Here is a 19588-nt window from a genome sequence, read left to right as displayed (position 1 = left end):
TTAAAGGATGAGCTGTGAGTGTGTGATGGACGCACACGCTGCTGGAAAATATGTGGATGTCGGGTGATTGCATCACTGTGTGTGTGTGTGTGTGTGTGTGTGTGTGTGTGTGTGTGTGTGTGAGAGAGAGTGTGAGACAGAGAGAGCAGGCATGAAGATGAACAATATGTTTTTGTGTGAAAATGCGCTGCCACAAGATGGAAGCTGTGTGTGTGTGTGCGTGTGTGTGTGTGTGATGTTGCTATCAGAAAAAGAAAGACTGGTCGTCCCTGACGACGGAGCGCCGTGTTGCCTGGCAACAGTGCTAACAATGGCCCACCAGCAGTGTTCTAGAAAGTGGGCGTGGCCTGAAGCAGACGTCATGCATTGATGTTTGTGTCATGAAGCTGCAAATAAATCATCTTCCATTGAATCAACTGCAGCGCAACAAACACAGGAAGTTACGTCTGTTCCCTCCAGAATGAGATTACATCACTATTACATCACTAACTACATCACTATTACATCACTATTACATCACTAACTACATCACTATTACATCACTAACTACATCACTATTACATCACTATCTACATCACTATTACATCACTAACTACATCACTATTACATCACTAACTACATCACTATTACATCACTATCTACATCACTATTACATCACTAACTACATCACTATTACATCACTAACTACATCACTATTACATCACTATCTACATCACTATCTACATCACTAACTACATCACTAACTGTATCACTATTACATCACTAACTACATCACTATTACATCACTAACTACATCACTAACTATATCACTATTACATCACTAACTACATCACTATCTACATCACTATTACATCACTAACTACATCACTGTTACATCACTAACTACATCACTAACTATATCACTATTACATTAATAACTATATCACTATTACATCACTATCTCCATCACTATTACATCACTAACTACATCACTAACTATATCACTATTACATCACTAACTACATCACTAACTATATCACTATTACATCACTAACTACATCACTATTACATCAGTAACTATTAATATTACATCACTACTTCCTCGTTTATCCTGTTTCTCTTCACTTCCTCGTTTTTGCCAGCGTTCCTTCTTTGACAGAAGTCAGTGTGTCTCTGCTCTGCTGTGTGAGTGTGTGTGTCTGTGTGTGTCTGTGTGTGTCTGTGTGTGTGTCTAACAGCCGTTTAATGGAACCCTGATAGTCTTAATTAGTGTCTCCGTCTCTCCCTCGAGACTCATTATCCCTCTTAGTTTTTCTTCTGAGGGCGAGAGAAGCAGAGGAAGGAAGCAGTGAAGAAGAGGAAGCAGTGAGGAAGGAAGCAGTGAGGAAGAGGAAGCAGTGAGGAAGAGGAAGCAGTGAGGAAGAGAAAGGAGTGAGGAAGAGGAAGGAAGCAGAACATGAAGAACATGGAGGAACTGAGTGAAGCCTGAAGTGAAGAAGCAGCTGACGGCGCCATCTGGTGGTGAGAAACACAAAGTGCAGCTTTGCTGTGAAATTCAATTAAACAAAAATATAAAATACAAATAAACCGGAGAAGTAAATTAATACATGTGTTTTGATTACATCATAGCATGTTAAGTAGAAACTGATGTTTAAATATTAATGACAAATAATCCTGTTTGAACCAACAGTAACGTGTTTATATCTATTTAAATATGTATTCATGTCTTCATTCCAGATTCTTCTCTCAATTAATCCATTCATTATTTAAATCATTTAAAATATTATTTATTACTGAAAGCTCTCACTCCCACACACACACACTAATGGAAATTCTGTTTTATTTCAGACTACATTTGATCGACATACAGGAGGCGGGGTTTATTATACTCGGAAGTGGGCGGGGCTTATCTAACACCTTCAGAATAATCATCAATAATTATCATTAAGACCACAAAATGTAAAAAGAATACCTTTAAAATTCCTTAAAATGTCTCAAGCAGCAGTTTAAAAATATTAATTTAACTTGAAACAAGGATCTGATTGTGTGTGTGTGTGTGTGTGTGTGTGTGTGTGTGTGTGTGTGTGTGTGTGTGTGTGTGCATCCACACAACACAAAGAAACAAGTCACGTGTGAAAATAATCATTTAAACTTTGATCTTCACGTACAAACAGAATCAAACATCTGAAAGAACTCGAGAAGAAAATCATTTCAAACGTAGACAATTCAATTTAAACAAGTAAAAAATCTGTGTGTGTGTGTGTGTGTGTGTGTGTGTGTGTGTGTGTGTGTGTGTGTGTGTGTGTGTGTGTGTGTGTGTGTGTGTGTGTGTGTGTGTGTGTGTGTGTGTGTGTGTGTGTGTGTGTGTGTGTGTGTGTGTGTGCGCGCGTGTCCTACGTGGCAGAGTGTGTGTGTGTGTTGCAGCGTTCGGGCGACTGACAGTCCGAGCGTCCGTCTGCCAGCGAGGCGTTGGAGGTCCAGCGCTTCGCTGCGCTCTCGTCAGGGGAAGACGCCTCCTGACCGTCCGGCCGAGAGCTTTTGGGACGAGAGTCGACGGGGAACCGGGCGCCGGCTCCGGGATCGAAGTGGTTGCGAAGTCGGAGAAGTTTTGAGTGGGAGTCGAAGGAGGAGAAGGCCGAGCGGTTGGAGGAAGCGGCCGCGTGGACCGGCGGCTCTTCACCAGATCTGAGACTCGGCTGCGCGTCACCTGGGGGAGTCGACCCGCCGCCGGGAGCCGCCGGCTCCACACCGCCTGCAGAGCGCGAGAGCGCCCTCTTACCGGAAGGGTGGAGGTCAACGGGCACGGAGGGATCCCGAGTCCTGAAGTCACCGGAGGACACAAAAGCGGGAGGCGACGCGTCGTAACGGCGGACACCCGACAAGGGGTCAGCAGGTTCTACCGGACCGGAACGGGTACCGCCGAGAGCCGGCTTCTCCCCGGACCAGCCGGTCCCGTTGGCCGAATGGAAATCGACGGCGGGTAAAGAATTCCCGGGACGTGAGTCCAACACGGGCGAAGGAGGAGGAGACGTTCCTCTGCTGGAAGTATAACGGAACGCTGAAGAATTGAACTCCAGATACGAAAAGAACTCGGCACTTGTGGATCTGTTCCCCAAACCAGAAGAAGAACCGGCGCCGGCGGGAGGTTCTTGACTCGTGGAAGTGATGCCGTGGGCGTTGGCGGCGAGACGTCTCTTCAGCGGGTCCACGGGGATCCGGTGCGGACTCCCAGCGTCCTTGTGCTTCAGCGGCGGCGGCATGTTTCGGTTGTACGGCCTGACGAGACTCTCCTGCTTCAGGAGAGGAGGGACCTCTTGGACCTGCTGGACATCCTGGACCTGCTGGACCTCCTGGACCTGCTGGACCTCCTGGACCTGCTGGACCTCCTGGACCTCCTGGACCTCCTGGACCTGCTGGACCTGCTGGACCTGCTGGACCTCCTCTCCCGTGCCGGACTCCCTCAAGCGCTCAAGAGCCGGCGAGTCGAAGCCCCGGGGGGATCGGGGCGACCGGCCGGGGTCGAAGTTCACAGGCGGCGGTTTGCGTCTCGGCGCGGCGATTCCCTTCAGGTCGTCCAGGATGGAGGCGAGGAGGCGGCTGTCGGAAGACGACGCCTCCATCTGATCCGCGGACGCCGCGTCCTTCTCTCCGATTGGCCGAGAGCGGCTCGGGTCAGCGGCAGTCGGTCCTTCGTCGTCTTCGTCTTCCTCATCATCCAGCAGCAAACCGCCGGCCTCTACGTTTTCCACGTCCACGTCGTCCTCGCTGTCCTCGACGGCTACGGGACGCACGGCGCCCGCCGATCGGCCCGGTGGCTCGACCTCCGACCCTTCGGATCCCCGGTCCAGGATGTCGACGGGAAGCTCGCCAATTTCCGCGCCCAGGGCTCCGCCCACTCCGTCAGAGAGCACCGACGGGAGCGGAGGAAGGTCGGAGAAGTCCACGGTCTGCTGGCTGCTGATGGGGCTGCTGCTGCTGCCGGCGCCGAGGCTGCTGTCGCTGTCCAGCGTGATGATGACCGGAGAGCTGAGGGGGGAGGGACAGTCAGCACAGATGGACATGAGGACACGCCTTCAGGACGCATTGACCTTAAGGACACGCCTTCAGGACGCCTTGACCTTAAGGATACGCCTTCAGGATGCCTTGACCTTAAGGACACGCCTTCAGGACGCCTTGACCTTAAGGACACGCCTTCAGGACGCATTGACCTTAAGGACACGCCTTCAGGACACGCCTTCAGGACGCCTTGACCTTAAGGACACGCCTTCAGGACGCCTTGACCTTAAGGACACGCCTTTAACCCTTTGAGGAGACGACTTTAACCCTTTGATGAGACGACTTTAACCCTTTGATGAGACGACTTTAACCCTTTGAGGAGACGACTTTAACCCTTTGAGGAGGCTTCTTTAAGGAGACGTACCTGCTGTGTGGCGTCCTGCGCTGCCTCTTGCGGCGGCGCTTGCGGGCCGGGGTCAGCGTGGCGTTCGGCGAGGCGACGCCCTCGTAGATGATCTCCACGCTGGGGCTGCGGTCCGCCCGGCGGCTCCTGCTGGAGGACAGAAGATGAAGACGATGACATCACAGGACACGGCGGACTCACCGCCGGCAGGAGCAGGAAGCGCGTCCTCACCTCTCGCGCCGCCTCCTCGCCTCCTCCTCCCGGCCGCCCGGCCTCCAGGTGGGGTCCCTGTCGTCGCTGTCCAGGTGGCGGCTCTTGTACTTCCTCTTCCCGCCGGGTTTCTCCCCGCGGCGCCCGTCGGGGGAAAGCGAAGGCATCGGCGCCGGCGCCGGTGTGGAGGAGGAGAAAGAGGAGCAGGAAGAAGTAGAGGAGCAACGGGAGGCCGAGGAGGCCGAGGAGGTGAGCGGGGACACCTGGGAGCAGTGGAACTCCCAGGTGGAGTCCGGCGAGGAGTGGAACGGCGAGGACGAGTGCGAGCGGTGGCGCATCATGGCGGGGTAGATGGAGCGGTTGGGGTTGTAGAGCGTGCCGCTCCTCTCGCGCCCGCGCCTCCTCTTCCTCTTCTTCTTCTCTCTCTCCGCCTCGCCGGCAGACTTCCCGTCCGCGGGTGGCGGCGGGCTGAGCGCGCACACAGAGTTCCCGCTGCCGCCGGAGCCGCCGCCCGACCAGGAGCCGTCCTTCTGCCTCAGCTCGCCGCCGGACGTGGAGGGAGGGATTGTGGGTGAGTACGAGAGGGGCTGGGCGGCGGGGGGGAGGGGCGGAAGCTCCTCGCTCATCTTCCTCTTCTTCTCGTCCTCCTCGCTGTCGGAGGAGAGCTGCACCAGCTCGGGAGTCCGCTCCGCTATCGGCTTCTTGTACCCGACAATCAGACACTCCCCCTCCTCTTCCTTGTCTGCGCCTCCCTCCTCCTCATTGGTCGCCTCCTGAGGGGCGTGGCCAAACGGCGGCTCGGCGGTGGAGTAGGAGGGTCCTGGAGTCTCGTCGTCCCAGGTCGCCAGGCTGAGGCCGCTTCCTGCGTGCATGTTGTCGTCATCGTCGTCAAGAGCGTCGCCGCACGCAGTCGCCCTCTCCGCCGACCTTCCTCCCGCCGGCCCCTCCTCTTCCTCACCCTCCGATATGGCGATGACGGAGCTGCCGTCGGAGGAGCTGCTCGTGCCGTCCAGCTCCACGGCGGCGTCCGGCGGCTCGTACGACGCCTGCAGGTCGTAGCTCTCCAGGCTGAGCGGCGAGCGGGCGAAGCTCACCAGCTCGTGCAGGAAGTGGTCGGTGCGCGCCAGCAGGAACTGCCGCAGCTCTTCTTCTATGGTGGGCGTGTCCTCCAGGCCGTGGCGGGCGACCCGCGCCATAATGATGCGCTGGACGATGTCGACCAGCGAGGCGTGGGCGCCGTACAGCACAGTGAGCTCCCGCCGCAGCCAGGGGCGGAGCCTGTTGAGGTGGGTGGGGTTACGTCGGAAGCTCTCGGCCGTGATGTCGCGCTGCTGTGATGTCACGCCACCGCCGGCGCGGACCCGGATGGCGTTGCGGTAGAGTGCGCGGCGGAAGGCCACGGTCTCTCGCTCCCGCAGCCGCCGCACCGCGCCGCCTTCCCGCTGCAGCCGCTGCCTCGCCGCCAGCCGGGTCATCAGCCGCCGCGCCGCGCGGTCGTTGGGCGCCGCCGGCATCGCCGCGCCACCGAGACCCGTCAGCCCCTCGAATATCACACCGCGCTCAGACGGGTCGGCCCCGCCCCTCGTCCGACGCTCCCCCGGCTCCTCCCCCTCCTCCTCCTCGCTGTGCTCGTGGCGAGGAGGAGGGGGCAGCGCGAGAGGAGGAGCGTCCAGGTACCACTCCCACACCCCAGCCCTGCGGGCGCCCCGCCTCCGCCTCCGGGTCGTTGCCTCGCCGCCGCCTTCGTCGCCCCCGCCGCCGCGGTGCCTCCTGAGCATCAGCCTCATCTGGTGGTCGCTGCGCGCCGCCGACGCCATGGCCGCCACCATGGCCACGGTGGCGGCCACGCTGCTGTTGGCGGGCGGCGGCCGCAGCGTGTACTCCTTGAAGTCGTCCTCGGCGCGCACCGAGTGCAGGATGGAGGCGAAGGGCTGCTTGCAGAGCGGACACTCGGCCTTGTTGTGCGACCACTCCTGGATGCAGGGGAAGCAGAAGCGGTGCAGGCAGCGGTCCAGGTACGCCAGGTTGTTGAAGCGGTCCAGGCAGATCGGGCACTTAGAGTCGGGCGACGCCTCCTCGGCCGCCGCCATGGCCGCCCGCGCCGAAGAGGAGGGAGGAGGAAGAGGAGGAGACCAGGAGGCGGCGGGCGCGGCAGCCATGGCGGGCGGCGCCGCGTTGGCGGTCTTCTTCCTCCTGCCGCTCCCTCGGCGCCGCCCCCCCTGCTCCTCTTCCTCCTCCTCTTCCTGCTCGCCTGCAGCAGCGGCTGCGGCCGCGTTGTCACGGCGACGCACTCGCAGCTTCATCCTCATGGGCGCCTGAAGAGACAGGAAGTCAGTTAGTCACTACGACAACCAGGGCCATAACCCGCTACACAAGCTAGCACGACGCTAAGCTAGTGAGTGAGCGTTACCTTCCAAACACACAAAGACAAAAACATACAAAGACGCACACACACACACACACACACACAAACATACAAAGACACACAAACGCACAAAAACATACAAAGACACAAAAACACACAAACATACAAAGACACAAAAACACACAAACATACAAAGACACACATACAAAGACTGGAAGCTCCCAGATGAGCATGTTAGGTATGTTAGCATTGAGCTAACCGGCAGCTTAAACGTTATTTTAACCTACAACCCACAAACAAACAAACAAACAACCCCCCCTCCCCCCTGCGCACGCGCGCACACACACACACACACACACACACACACACACACGCGCGCGCGCGCGCACACACGTGACGGGTGGAGGAACAGAAAGCTTTCCTGACAGCTTGTTCGCTTGCTAGCTTGTTATCTTGCTAGCTTCCCTGTCAGCTTGTCAGCTCGTTAGGTTGTTAGCCTGTTAGCTAGTTAGCTTGATAGCTTCCTACCCGAGCAGCCGTAGCAGCAGCAGAAGAAGTCGCCTCCTCGGGCCGCTCCGGGAGCTTCTTATCCGGGGTCTTTCTCCTCCTGCGGGCAGAGTTCCGCACCGTGAGCGGCATCCGGGTTCAGCGAGCCATCGGGAGCCGCCGCGCGGACCCGTGTACACTGGAGCCTCCCGGGAGAAAAGGGGACATCTGTGTCCGGTGCTACCGCCCCGACCCGAAGCTTCACACAGCCGGAAAGAGAAAGGTGCCGCGGTGCATTGTGGGACGCAACACATTGTTTTTCCTTTTTTTTTTTAGACAAAGATCATCAATAAAGAGGGAGGATTTACACACACACACACACACACACACACACACACACACACACACACACACACACACACACATATATATATATATATATATATATATATATATATATATATATATATATATATATATATATATAGTGCTCATTATGCTAAATATATAGTGCTCATTATGCTAAATAATTCATAACACGTCGTCATTTATCAGATGATTACTCATCTGAATATGCAAAATAAAGATACAGTATTAAGTACTTAAAATGGAAGTACTCTATTACAGTACTTCATAATTTCAGTACAGTACTTGAGTAAATGTACTTTCTTGCTTTTCAGCACTCAGAACAGAACTCGTTGTTTTTGTGTTTGTGAAATGAGGCGGAGTGAGACATCCTCGCCGCGTCAGTGCTGCCCTCTAGCGGTCAACAGGTGTGTTGTAGTATTGTGGTAATATAAATACTCAAACTTGTTGAGCAATATATATATACATCATACATGTGTTAGTAATAGTGATACACATATTGATGTATTAGTAATATGATAAATCATTATAATATATTCGTAATAGTGTTGTTAATATTCATGTGTTCATGCAGTGACGCTCCGCAGCCGCAGGTGGCGGTAACGCTTCACTCTGCGGCTACAACCCGCCTGTTAGAGCCAGAGAAGAAGAGCGAAGCGCCGTTGAGGTCTTCGGTGTAAACAAACCGTTTACCGTCGCGTTCCGGTGGGTTAGAAACAAGATGGCGCCGTTCAGCAGGCGGGATCTAGACAGGATCTACACTCTGGTACGTTACTGTTGACCTGGTTAGTCACTGCTCGTTAGAGCTCGTTAGTGAGCCGATAGTGCTAGTTAGTGAGCAGCTAGAGGTAGTGAGTGAGCCTATAACTAGTTAGTGAGCCGATAGCGCTAGTTAGTGAGAAGCTAGGTTCAGGGACTGGCTGCCTCTCACCCAGAGGGACTAGTACTGTGTGTGTGTGTGTGTGTGTGTGTGTGTGTGTGTGTGTGTGTGTGTGTGTGTGTGTGTGTGTGTGTGTGTATATACACACACACACACAAACACAGAACCTCTTCGTCGTGCAGACACAGCAGAGTCTTCTTCTGCCTCCAGGTCTTGCTGGCTGTGGTGCTCTTGTCTTGGTCCTATGTGATCTACGCCAGCAGGATCGCTGCTCATTGGCTGCTGGAGGAAAGTACCGCCCTCCTGCAGCAACACTGACAGCCCATTGGCTGGAGAGGACTACAAGAACCATGAGACCTGCTGGTCTCCTTTATGAGGACTACAAGAACCATGAGACCTGCTGGTCTCCTTCATGAGGACTATAAGAACCATGAGACCTGCTGGTCTCCTTCATGAGGACTATAAGAACCATGAGACCTGCTGGTCTCCTTCATGAGGACTATAAGAACCATGAGACCTGCTGGTCTCCTTCATGAGAACTATAAGAACCATGAGACCTGCTGGTTTCCGTCATAGAAACACAGAACTATGCTACCTGTTTCCAGTCGTTATGCTAAGCTAACCAGCTGACTTTATTTATAAAGACTGTTTTCTTTAGTGTCATTTGTGTTCTTGTTGTTTTTCTGGTTTCACTTTGATATTGAACAGCCTGGTTTCCTGCGCTGTGATTAGTCCACAGGCTCCCCGTGGAGCATCCAATCAGATTGATCGATAGAACAAAGACCAGTGATGTATTCAGTAACTAAGAGCCTTGGTCTCTCTCACACACTCACACTCACACACACACACACACACTCACACAGACACACACACACACACACACACACACACACACACACACATGATGTATTCAGTAACTAAGAGCCTTGGTCTCTCTCACACACTCACACTCACACACACACACACACAGACACACACACACACACACACACACACACACACACACACACACACACACACACACACACACACACACACACACACACACAATGTATTCAGTAACTAAGAGCCTTGATCACACACACACACACACACACAATGTATTCAGTAACTAAGAACACACTCTCTCTCACACACAGTTGTTTGATGTGTGTCCTCTCAGGTATGGTAATCCCCTCAACAGAATGGGTGCATGAGGGCGAGCGAGCTCTGCGCTGAGTGAAGAGAGCGAGGCCGAGGCGGCGATCACTCATTCTATTAAAACACTTCACACACTTCACACACTTCACACACTTCACACGCTCACCTGTGATTAAAGTACACACTCTGCTCCTCGCTGGAACTGAACTCCCATGTGCGCCTGTTTACAGCCTTTATGCTAAGCTAAGCTAGCCATGTTCAACCAGAGAAATATGAAAACGTTTCACATGAACGTGAGTCAGAGTGAAAATACTTTAATAAATACATGAAGTGTGTTTTTATTAAAGTATATTTATATTCCAACAGTTTGTCAATAAAACACATCAAAACTCTAAATGATGGAAATGTTTATATGATGTACAAAAGTGTGTGTGTGTGTGTGTGGATAAAATGATGAAGACCGTTGAGAGTCATAAAATAACTGTCAGACGTCTGTTAGTGAATTATATTTGTTATATTTATCATGAATATTCAACAGATGTTAATGAGCTCTGAAACACACGGCTCATTAAAACTACAAACTCATGCAACAGTTAAACACAAGTTCACTACACAAAGACACACACACCACTGACTCCTGTCACTGATATTCACTATTCACCTGTAAATACATGTTTTATTGATCCAAACATCAGCGTCTAATCAGGTGATCAGTGGTTGAGGAGTATTAGTACAAGTACAAGTACCACACTGGCAATACTACACTAGCCGTGAAAGTACTTATGTAAAATATCTTTAAAATACCAAAAGTTTATATTCTGCAAACAGATGCATGTTATGAGTGAATGAATCTGTTGTTGCAGTGAGAATAGTTACTTTCAATAAATAAAAAGAGAAATTCAAAAACTATTATTTCGGAAAATACAAGGAAATATTTCTAGTTTGTAATATTTTTACAGCTCTGGGAGATTTTGTCTTTTCTCAAAATGAAGTTAGTTTTAAACTGTTATCATAAAATAATATTAAGTTTACAAACTTTAAAATGTGTCAGATAAATATAGTGAAGTAAAAATACTGCAGTATTTCCCAAGAAGTATAAAGTAGCAGACAATGGAAATACTCAAGTAACGTACAAGTACCTCAAAACTGTACTTAGGACAGCACTAAAGAAAATGTCTAACCTTCCACGACGTAACAGCTGGAGGCCGTCGTGGTTCTGGAGGCCGTCGTGGTTCAGGAGGCCGTCGTGGTTCTAGAGGCCGTCGTGGTTCTGGAGACCGTCGTGGTTCTGGAGGCCGTCGTGGTTCTGGAGGCCGTCGTGGTTCTAGAGGCCGTCGTGGTTCTGGAGACCGTCGTGGTTCTGGAGGCCGTCGTGGTTCTAGAGGCCGTCGTGGTTCTGGAGACCGTCGTGGTTCTGGAGGCCGTCATGGTTCTGGAGGCCGTTGTGGTTCTGGAGGCCGTCGTGGTTCTGGAGACCGTCGTGGTTCTGGAGGCCGTCGTGGTTCTGGAGGCCGTCGTGGTTCTGGAGGCCGTCGTGGTTCTGGAGGCCGTCGTGGTTCTGGAGGCCCGGCATGGACGAGTCCAGTTTTCTCTCTTTCTCCAGCGAGCTCTTCTTCCCCTCCAACCAGTAAGTCACCATGTCCCCTTTCCCCTGTTGGAGACAAGACCCAGAGTGACCGCGCACTCCCAGTGCTCCCAGTGCTCCCAGTGCTCCCAGTGTTCCCAGTGTTCCCAGTGCTCCCAGTGCTCCCAGTGTTCCCAGTGCTCCCAGTGCTCCCAGTGCTCCCAGTGTTCCCAGTGCTCCCAGTGTTCCCAATGCTCCCAGTGTTCCCAGTGCTCCCAGTGTTCCCAATGCTCCCAGTGCTCCCAGTGCTCCCAGTGTTCCCAGTGCTCCCAGTGTTCCCAGTGTTCCCAGTGCTCCCAGTGTTCCCAGTGCTCCCAGTGTTCCCAGTGTTCCCAGTGCTCCCAGTGTTCCCAGTGCTCCCAGTGTTCCCAGTGTTCCCAGTGCTCCCAGTGCTCCCAGTGTTCCCAGTGCTCCCAGTGTTCCCAATGCTCCCAGTGCTCCCAGTGCTCCCAGTGTTCCCAGTGCTCCCAGTGCTCCCAGTGCTCCCAGTGCCTGACAGAAGTGAGCTCATGCTCACCTTGACCTGCATCATCCCTCTGCACTCCAGCAGGTAGCCTCCGATCTCCTCCAGCAGGTAGAACGTACTGGAGCTGCACTGAATCTTCAGGGCTGAAAACACTCGATACTTCAGTAAAGGTACTAATACAACAGTAAAGAAGTACTCTGGTACAAGCACAAAAACACAAAAGTCCTCATAGTTCAGAATAGCGTCTGACGTGATGTCGTTGGTGCTTCAGCGGGCAGGAAGTTACCCAGACTGGTGGACTCCATCCTGGACGACGTGTTCACTGTGTCTCCAAACAAACAGTACCGAGGCATCTTGGTCCCCACGACGCCGGCCACCACCGGCCCTGCGGAGCGCCCCCTATGGTCAATACTGGTGTAGACCTGTGTGTGTGTGTGTGTGTGTGTGTGTGTGTTTTGTCCTACCAGAGTGTATCCCGGCTCGTATCTGCAGCTGTGTGTTGGGTTTGTGGGGGATCCTGAAGGTGCGACAGACGCCCACCAGGTCCAGAGCCATGCTGGCGATCTCTGCGGCGTGGAGGATCCCGTTCTCCAGGGGAACGCCAGAGACCACCATGTCTACGGGACCACACCGAGATCCAGACCACAGCAATGGTGGTACTGTGTGTGTGTGTGTGTGTGTGTCACTCACAGGCGTCTCCGATGGTCTCAACCTTGTAGACATCATAGTTGTCGATGATGTCGTCAAACGTTGTGTAGAGCTTGTTGAGGAAGTCTACAACCTGGTAAGGAGTGCTGCTGCTGGACAGCTGGGTGAAGCCCACAATATCACTACACACACACACACACACACACACACACACACACACACACACACACACACACACACACACACACACACACAATATGGCCGATGTTGTTTTTAGGTTTAGGTAAATCAAGAGAGAAGTAGAGTCATTTATATAGACTTCTATACAACCAAGAGGAGTCTCCCCCTGGTGGTCAGGAGAGAGAATGCAGCTTTAACACATGAAGCATAGACTTCTATACAACCAGAGGAGTCGCCCCCTGGTGGTCAGGAGAGAGAATGCAGCTTCAACACATGAAGCATAGACTTCTATACAACCAGAGGAGTCGCCCCCTGGTGGTCAGGAGAGAGAATGCAGCTTCAACACACGAAGCATAGACTTCTATACAACCAGAGGAGTCGCCCCCTGGTGGTCAGGAGAGAGAATGCAGCTTCAACACATGCATCCTGTCCTACCTGAAGAAGATGGTGGCGCTGACGTAGCTCTGGGCCTGCATGGGTTTTCCCTGCCGCAGGTCATCAGCTACTTGTTTAGGGAGCATACCTACGACACAAACATGCAGCGAGTTCTCCAGATACATTCTGTCTTTTTGAGAAGAACGTTTTCATCCAAATATATTCCAGTTTCAGGTGTGTACATCAGTGTGTGTACATCAGTGTGTGTACATCAGTGTGTGTACGTCAGTGTGTGTACATCAGTGTGTGTACATCAGTGTGTGTACATCAGTGTGTGTACGTCAGTGTGTGTACGTCAGTGTGTGTACATCAGTGTGTGTACATCAGTGTGTGTACATCAGTGTGTGTACATCAGTGTGTGTACATCAGTGTGTGTCCTACTATAAAGCAGCCGGTCAGTCTTCTGCTTCTCGTGCATTAGATCCTGCGTCCGCTCCGTCACCAGCACCTCCAGGTGTTTACTGTACTTCTCCATCTGAAACAAATATAATGGGATATAGCATGTATATATATATATATATATATATATATATATATATATATATATATATATATATATATATATATATGTATATATATGTATATATATGTATATATGTGTGTGTATATATATATATACACATTTATTTGAGTGACACGGTCTCACCAGGTTCATCATCATGTCCACAGGGCTGACTTTGATCGGGTTGATCCGGTGAACAAACTTCTTGATTTGCTCAAAGGTGGGGCGGTGGACGGGGTTGTGAGAGCGACATCGCCGGATCAGCTACGGGAACACAGGAGGGACAAAAGGACGGCAGAAAAGGTGAGTTAGCTAGGGGTAGATAGTTAGCTAGGTAGATAGTTAGCTAGTTTGCATAATAACAGGCGGATTAGCGAATGAACAACCAACCAAACGTTAGTCCAGGTGTGACATCACACAGCAGGTGTGCAGGTTCTCACCTCTACGTAGTCAGCAGGACAGGGACAGGTGCTGTCTGCTTTACTGGAGATCAGCTCAGGTAGCGGAGGACACCAGGAACTCTCCAGACTCGACTCCTCCACCTGGAAAGTATTCATGTTTCTGTCCTCCATTCAACCAGCGACGCACAACACAACAAGAGGCGCCTGCCAGGCGGGACTTACTGGGACGGGGTCGCTGCGAGTGGCGATCTCCAGCAGGATGATGGAATAACTGGAAATAACATCATGAAGATGATTAGTAAACAGTCCATGTTTGATGTGTTTTCCCCTCAAGACAACAGGTAAACAACTTTTAAAATGCTGATTTCTCTGAATGGAGTCTGGTTTGACCAATGCTAAGCTATGCTAACATTGTAGCCGCTCATCATAAAAGGTATAAATACAGCGTGTAGTTTGTAGCCTGTGATTTATACTCATATCATCTGGTCTGTGTACTTATATGACGTTGTGGAAAATCTCAATGCTTTAAAGACACAACGTCGCAGAAACTTCTCACTGGAGCGTGAATATGAATGACATGAATTATCGTCCATGGGCGTCCATTGGTATGCATGGGCGTCCATTGTTATGCATGGGCGCCCATTGGTATGCATGGGCGTCCATTGGTATGCATGGGCCTCCATTGGTATGCATGGGCGTCCATTGTTATGCATGGGCGCCCATTGGTATGCATGGGCGTCCATTGGTATGCATGGGCATCCATTGTTATGCATGGGCGTCCATTGGTATGCATGGCCGTCCATTGGTATGCATGGGCGTCCATTGGTATGCATGGGCGTCCATTGGTATGCATGGGCGTCCATTGGTATGCATGGGCGTCCATTGGTATGCATGGCCGTCCATTGGTATGCATGGGCGTCCATTGGTATGCATGGGCGTCCATTGGTATTGATGGGCGTCCATTGGTATGCATGGGCGTCCATTGGTATTCATGGGCGTTCATTGGCGTCTTTGCATGGACTTTGTACGTAATTGCGTCGAGCGAATCCGCCGCCTGGCGCTTGCCGCGAACTCAGCAGGAGGTAACTGCTCCGAGTACCTGAACACGTCTCCAGCCAGCGTCGGCTCCATGTTGGAGTTGTGAAACTCGGGCGGCATGTAGACCTCCAGGACTCTCTGCTGATAGGAGGAAAGAGGCTCGGCGCCGTCGTCCCTGCGATACGTCATCAGCCCGTAATCTGACAGGACAGACCAGGCGGCATCAACATCAGCAGGTTTCTTTCTTTAGATTTTTGCTGTTTTAATCTATTGATAAACTCATATTATTATGAATAATGCGTATTGTGCATGCTCAGAAAAACTGCATATTGATTTTGAGATTAAGTCATAGACGACAGCTCACCTGTGATCTTGCAGACCCAGCGGTCGTCCAGCACACAGTTCAGGGACTTGAGTCGGCCGTGACAGATCCGGTGTTGGTGCAGGTACGCCATCCCTCTGGCGATGTCCGTGGCGAACGAAAACCTGGAGGGAATCAAACCGTCGGTCATTACTCGTGAACCGTGTGAATCATCAGGCGCCTAAATCTGCAGGATTTGAAACGACACCTGAAGCCCCAGTTGAGCGGGACCTCCTCGTTGAGGAGGACGTCGTTCAGGCTTCCTTTCGGGCAGTACTCCGTCACCAGGGCCACGTCCGGCACCTCCACGCAACCGCCGATGAACTTACAGAGGTTCGGGTGATCGAGCTCCCTGGAAAGAGAGAGAGAGAGAGAGAGAGAGAGAGAGAGAGAGAGAGAGAGAGAGAGAGAGAGAGAGAGAGAGAGAGAACAGTGTTTTGTGTTTGAATATTAATGGGTTTAATGTCCCATTTGAAACGTGTTGGAGACAAAGTCAGGTGATGAGTGTGTTCATCACCTGACTTGTTTGACTTCCTGTCTGATGGTTTTGGACAGACAGAACGTCTTCGTTTGAATCCTCTTGATGGCCACCGTCCTGCCGTCACTGCACAACAAAAGCATCATAAATCAACATCATATGTTATGAAGATTGTAAGTGTTTTAAATGTCTTTACATGTCTTATCTACTCGCATCTTTAAACTTCGTCAGCCACCTGAACCTCTTCGAGCACAAGTAGTTTGATCAGAATTCCTGCTGCTTGTCTTCAAACTGTCACTTCACACCAGAAACCTTTAGCTTCTCTTGTCAGAAGAAAAATAAGCGAGGTATCAACAGAGGAGTTGCTGCTGTATAGTATGCATGGTATCGACCAACGCCGCATGCAGCGCATCCCGAGCGGCGAGGAGGTTCAGGTGGACAGACGGGTGGCCTACTAGATCCCCGTGCAGGTGAACAGGGTTCTCCGGGGCCCCGCTGGTCCCACGCTGCAGCTGAGAGCCGTCACGCAGCTGGTGTTACTGTCGCTGTTCCCCACCGGGACGCTCATGATGCTGCCCATGGTCAGACGGGCCTCCTGATCTACAGAGACAGAGGGATTCAGACCTGTCAGGACCGACTCCAGACCTGCTCAGGCCAGTTTGGACCAGGCCCTCTGCTTAAGGCCTGTTCAGACCAGTTCTAGACCTCTGGTACTAGTTCCTCATGAGTTCCAGACCTCTGGTACTAGTTCCTCATGAGTTTTAGACCTCTGGTACTAGTTCCAGACCTCTTCTACTAGTTTCAGACCTCTGGTACTAGTTCTAGATATCTGGTACTAGTTTTAGACCTCTGGTACTAGTTCCTCATTAGTTCTAGACCTATAGTACTAGTTTTAGACCTCTGGTACTAGTTCCTCATTAGTTCTAGACCTCTAGTACTAGTTCTAGACCTCTGGTACTAGTTCCTCATCGGTTTTAGACCTCTGGTATTAGTTCCAGACCTCTTCTACTAGTTTCAGACCTCTGGTACTAGTTCTAGATATCTGGTACTAGTTTTAGACCTCTGGTACTAGTTCCTCATTAGTTCTAGACCTCTAGTACTAGTTTTAGACCTCTGGTACTAGTTCCTCATTAGTTCTAGACCTCTAGTACTAGTTCTAGACCTCTGGTACTAGTTCCTCATCGGTTTTAGACCTCTGGTACTAGTTCCAGACCTCCGCTACTAGTACCAGAGGTCTGTTACTAGATCCTCATCAGTTCTAGAGATGTTAAGACTTGATGAAACGGGTTCTGGCCAGCAATCCTGGACCGGTCTGGATTGTGACCCACCTTGTTTTATCGTGCTGAAGTCGATGATCCAGCTCTCGTCCCACAACAGCTTCCGTTTCTGGTACCTCAGCCACTGCACCACACAGATTGTGTTCATTGTTGTGTGTAATGTTGAGCAAAGTGTTGAGTGTTGCGTTGCGAGTTCTCACCACGACCGTCAGCACAAAGCACAGGCAGAGCAGGCTGAGCGGCAGGCCGATGGCCAGCTGGGTGGTCGCGGCCATCGGGCATTCGCCACAGTCGGCTGAACAGGTGGAACAGAGCTCCGCCTCCTCGCAGACGCCATCACCGCACACTGAGGAGGGCAGAAGAGAGGAGCTGCTGCTTCATGTGCTGGCAGCGAGCGACTGCGATGAGATGCGTGAGGTCAACAGGGACGACCTACCGACCGCCGGCTGCACCGTGCTCTTGGCCTCCAGAGCGACCTGCATGCGGCCCACTCGTATGTGAGCGATGAGCGAGGTCAAGCCGGCGTGGAACAGAACCACCTGCAGGACAGAGTGCAGGGTTCACCTGTCACAGGTACGCGAAGGTAACACCAGAGGGTCTCTCCTTCCTGTAGTCACATGAAGGCCCCAAAGGACAGGTGACCCTCACCTCCTCAGAGGACAGGTGACCCTCACCTCCTCAGATGACAGGTGACCCTCACCTCCTCAGATGACAGGTGACCCTCACCTCCTCAGATGACAGGTGACCCTCACCTCCTCAGAGGACAGGTGACCCTCACCTCCTCAGATGACAGGTGACCCTCACCTCCTCAGATGACAGGTGACCCTCACCTCCTCAGAGGACAGGTGACCCTCACGTCCTCAGATGACAGGTGACCCTCACCTCCTCAGATGACAGGTGACCCTCACCTCCTCAGATGACAGGTGACCCTCACTCCCCCAAAGGACAGGTGACCCTCACCTCCTCAGAGGACAGGTGACCCTCACGTCCTCAGAGGACAGGTGACCCTCACCTCCTCAGATGACAGGTGACCCTCACTCCCCCAAAGGACAGGTGACCCTCACCTCCTCAGAGGACAGGTGACCCTCACCTTGGCGGTCCAGTTGTTCTGGGTCATCCTCCCCGAGGTGGAGATGGTGTGAGTGAAGATCTTCCCGTCGTCAGGAATCCAGGGACCACAGATGCTCTCCGTCTGCAGGGTGAGCAGCACTTACAGTGACGAGGGCAGCGGCCGCATCTATAGCCAGTACGACCAGTACCATGTGGACCGGTACCATGTGACCCAGCACCATGTGACCAGTACCATGGGACCCGGCACCATGTGACCAGTACCATGTGACCAGCACCATGGGACCAGTACCATGGGACCGGTACCATGTGACCAGCACCATGGGACCAGTACCATGGGACCCGGCACCATGTGACCAGTACCATGGGACCAGCACCATGGGACCAGTACCATGTGACCAGCACCATGGGACCAGTACCATGGGACCCGGCACCATGTGACCAGTACCATGGGACCGGTACCATGTGACCGGCACCATGGGACCAGCACCATGTGACCAGCACCATGGGACCTGGCACCATGGGACCAGTACCATGTGACCCAGCACCATGTGACCCGGTACCATGTGACCCAGTACCATGGGACCAGTACCATGTGACCCAGCACCATGTGACCCGGTACCATGTGCCCCAGTACCATGGGACCAGTACCATGTGACCCAGCACCATGGGACCAGTACCATGGGACCCAGCACAATGGGACCAGTACCATGTGACCCAGCACCATGTGACCAGTACCATGTGACCCAGAGGGCAGGAGTGGATGTTGGCGTGGTGAATGCAGCAGTTTTCTCCGTCAGCGTCTTTCCAGTTGGACGGACAGTCCAGATGTTCACAAAACCTCCGAGCTGCGTCTGCGTCTGATATGGAGCTACACACGCACACGCACACGCACACGCACGCACACACACGCACACGCACACGCACGCACATACACGCACACGCACACGAACGCACGCACGCACGCACATACACACACGCACATACACAGTTGGTCGCAGCAGTACACCAGTACAATAGTACAGCAGTACACCAGTACAATAGTACAGCAGTACAGCAGTACACCAGTCACCAGTACAGCAGTACACCAGTCACCAGTACAGCAGTACACCAGTCACCAGTACAGCAGTACACCAGTCACCAGTACAGCAGTACACCAGTCACCAGTACAGCAGTACAGCAGTACAATAGTACAGCAGTACAATAGTACACCAGTCACCAGTACAGCAGTACAGCAGTACACCAGTACAATAGTACAGCAGTACACCAGTACAGACCTGTGGGA

At 52.2% G+C, this 19588-nt stretch overlaps 2 protein-coding genes and 1 long non-coding RNA gene across 4 annotated transcripts in view; 1 reads left to right on the top strand and 2 right to left on the bottom strand.

Annotated features, from left to right (window-relative positions):
• Positions 1-1739: 1739 nt before the first annotated feature.
• Positions 1740-7781, bottom strand: LOC137792031 (E3 ubiquitin-protein ligase Topors-like). Of its 2 annotated transcripts, none has more exons than XM_068587414.1 (4): positions 7482-7781; positions 4610-6903; positions 4400-4528; positions 1740-4005 (listed from the first exon to the last, which is right to left on the bottom strand). In XM_068587414.1, exons 1-4 carry the CDS (start codon positions 7590-7592, stop codon positions 2373-2375), a joined length of 4167 nt encoding a protein of 1388 aa, XP_068443515.1. In that variant the 5' UTR covers positions 7593-7781; the 3' UTR covers positions 1740-2372. The 2 variants fall into 2 exon arrangements, with proteins under 2 accessions (XP_068443515.1, XP_068443516.1); XM_068587415.1 differs by having other exon boundaries at positions 4400-4525.
• A 681-nt stretch (positions 7782-8462) lies between these two features.
• Positions 8463-9348, top strand: LOC137792054 (uncharacterized). Its single transcript, XR_011078072.1, has 2 exons — positions 8463-8571; positions 8896-9348. It is a non-coding gene; the product is annotated as an uncharacterized lncRNA (long non-coding RNA).
• Positions 9349-11203: 1855 nt separating this feature from the next.
• LOC137792529 (atrial natriuretic peptide receptor 1-like) overlaps positions 11204-19588 on the bottom strand; it is an 8955-nt gene continuing 570 nt past the window's right edge. The window contains exons 3-23 of the mRNA XM_068588261.1: positions 19581-19588; positions 19042-19174; positions 18326-18427; positions 17672-17774; positions 17436-17581; positions 17287-17359; positions 16414-16558; positions 15998-16084; positions 15689-15832; positions 15484-15605; positions 15181-15319; positions 14304-14352; positions 14121-14222; positions 13825-13944; positions 13560-13653; positions 13179-13266; positions 12606-12745; positions 12380-12532; positions 12202-12300; positions 11967-12058; positions 11204-11476 (exon numbers count right to left, since the gene is read on the bottom strand). The exon at positions 19581-19588 is cut by the window's right edge and continues 125 nt beyond it. Of these exons, the coding sequence (XP_068444362.1) occupies positions 11204-11476; positions 11967-12058; positions 12202-12300; positions 12380-12532; positions 12606-12745; positions 13179-13266; positions 13560-13653; positions 13825-13944; positions 14121-14222; positions 14304-14352; positions 15181-15319; positions 15484-15605; positions 15689-15832; positions 15998-16084; positions 16414-16558; positions 17287-17359; positions 17436-17581; positions 17672-17774; positions 18326-18427; positions 19042-19174; positions 19581-19588 (2412 nt within the window). The remainder of the gene's footprint in view (positions 11477-11966; positions 12059-12201; positions 12301-12379; positions 12533-12605; positions 12746-13178; positions 13267-13559; positions 13654-13824; positions 13945-14120; positions 14223-14303; positions 14353-15180; positions 15320-15483; positions 15606-15688; positions 15833-15997; positions 16085-16413; positions 16559-17286; positions 17360-17435; positions 17582-17671; positions 17775-18325; positions 18428-19041; positions 19175-19580) is intronic.

Source organism: Clinocottus analis, unplaced genomic scaffold, assembly GCF_023055335.1.
Source record: "Clinocottus analis isolate CAN_PGR_092001 unplaced genomic scaffold, fCliAna1.0.p SCAF_21, whole genome shotgun sequence".
Lineage (NCBI taxonomy): Eukaryota > Metazoa > Chordata > Actinopteri > Perciformes > Cottidae > Clinocottus > Clinocottus analis.
This window is presented reverse-complemented; position numbering and strand designations above follow the sequence as displayed.

What these genes read in the sequence shown, in the direction of transcription:
- LOC137792031 (XM_068587414.1), bottom strand. Translation starts at nt 7,592, where the DNA reads ATGCCGCTCACGGTGCGGAACTCTGCCCGCAGGAGGAGAAAGACCCCG. An exon ending in CTGCTGCTACGGCTGCTCGG is followed by an intron (nt 6,904 to 7,481) that starts GTAGGAAGCTAT and finishes CTGTCTCTTCAG; the next exon opens with GCGCCCATGAGGATGAAGCT. An exon ending in GCGAGGAGGCGGCGCGAGAG is followed by an intron (nt 4,529 to 4,609) that starts GTGAGGACGCGC and finishes TCTGTCCTCCAG; the next exon opens with CAGGAGCCGCCGGGCGGACC.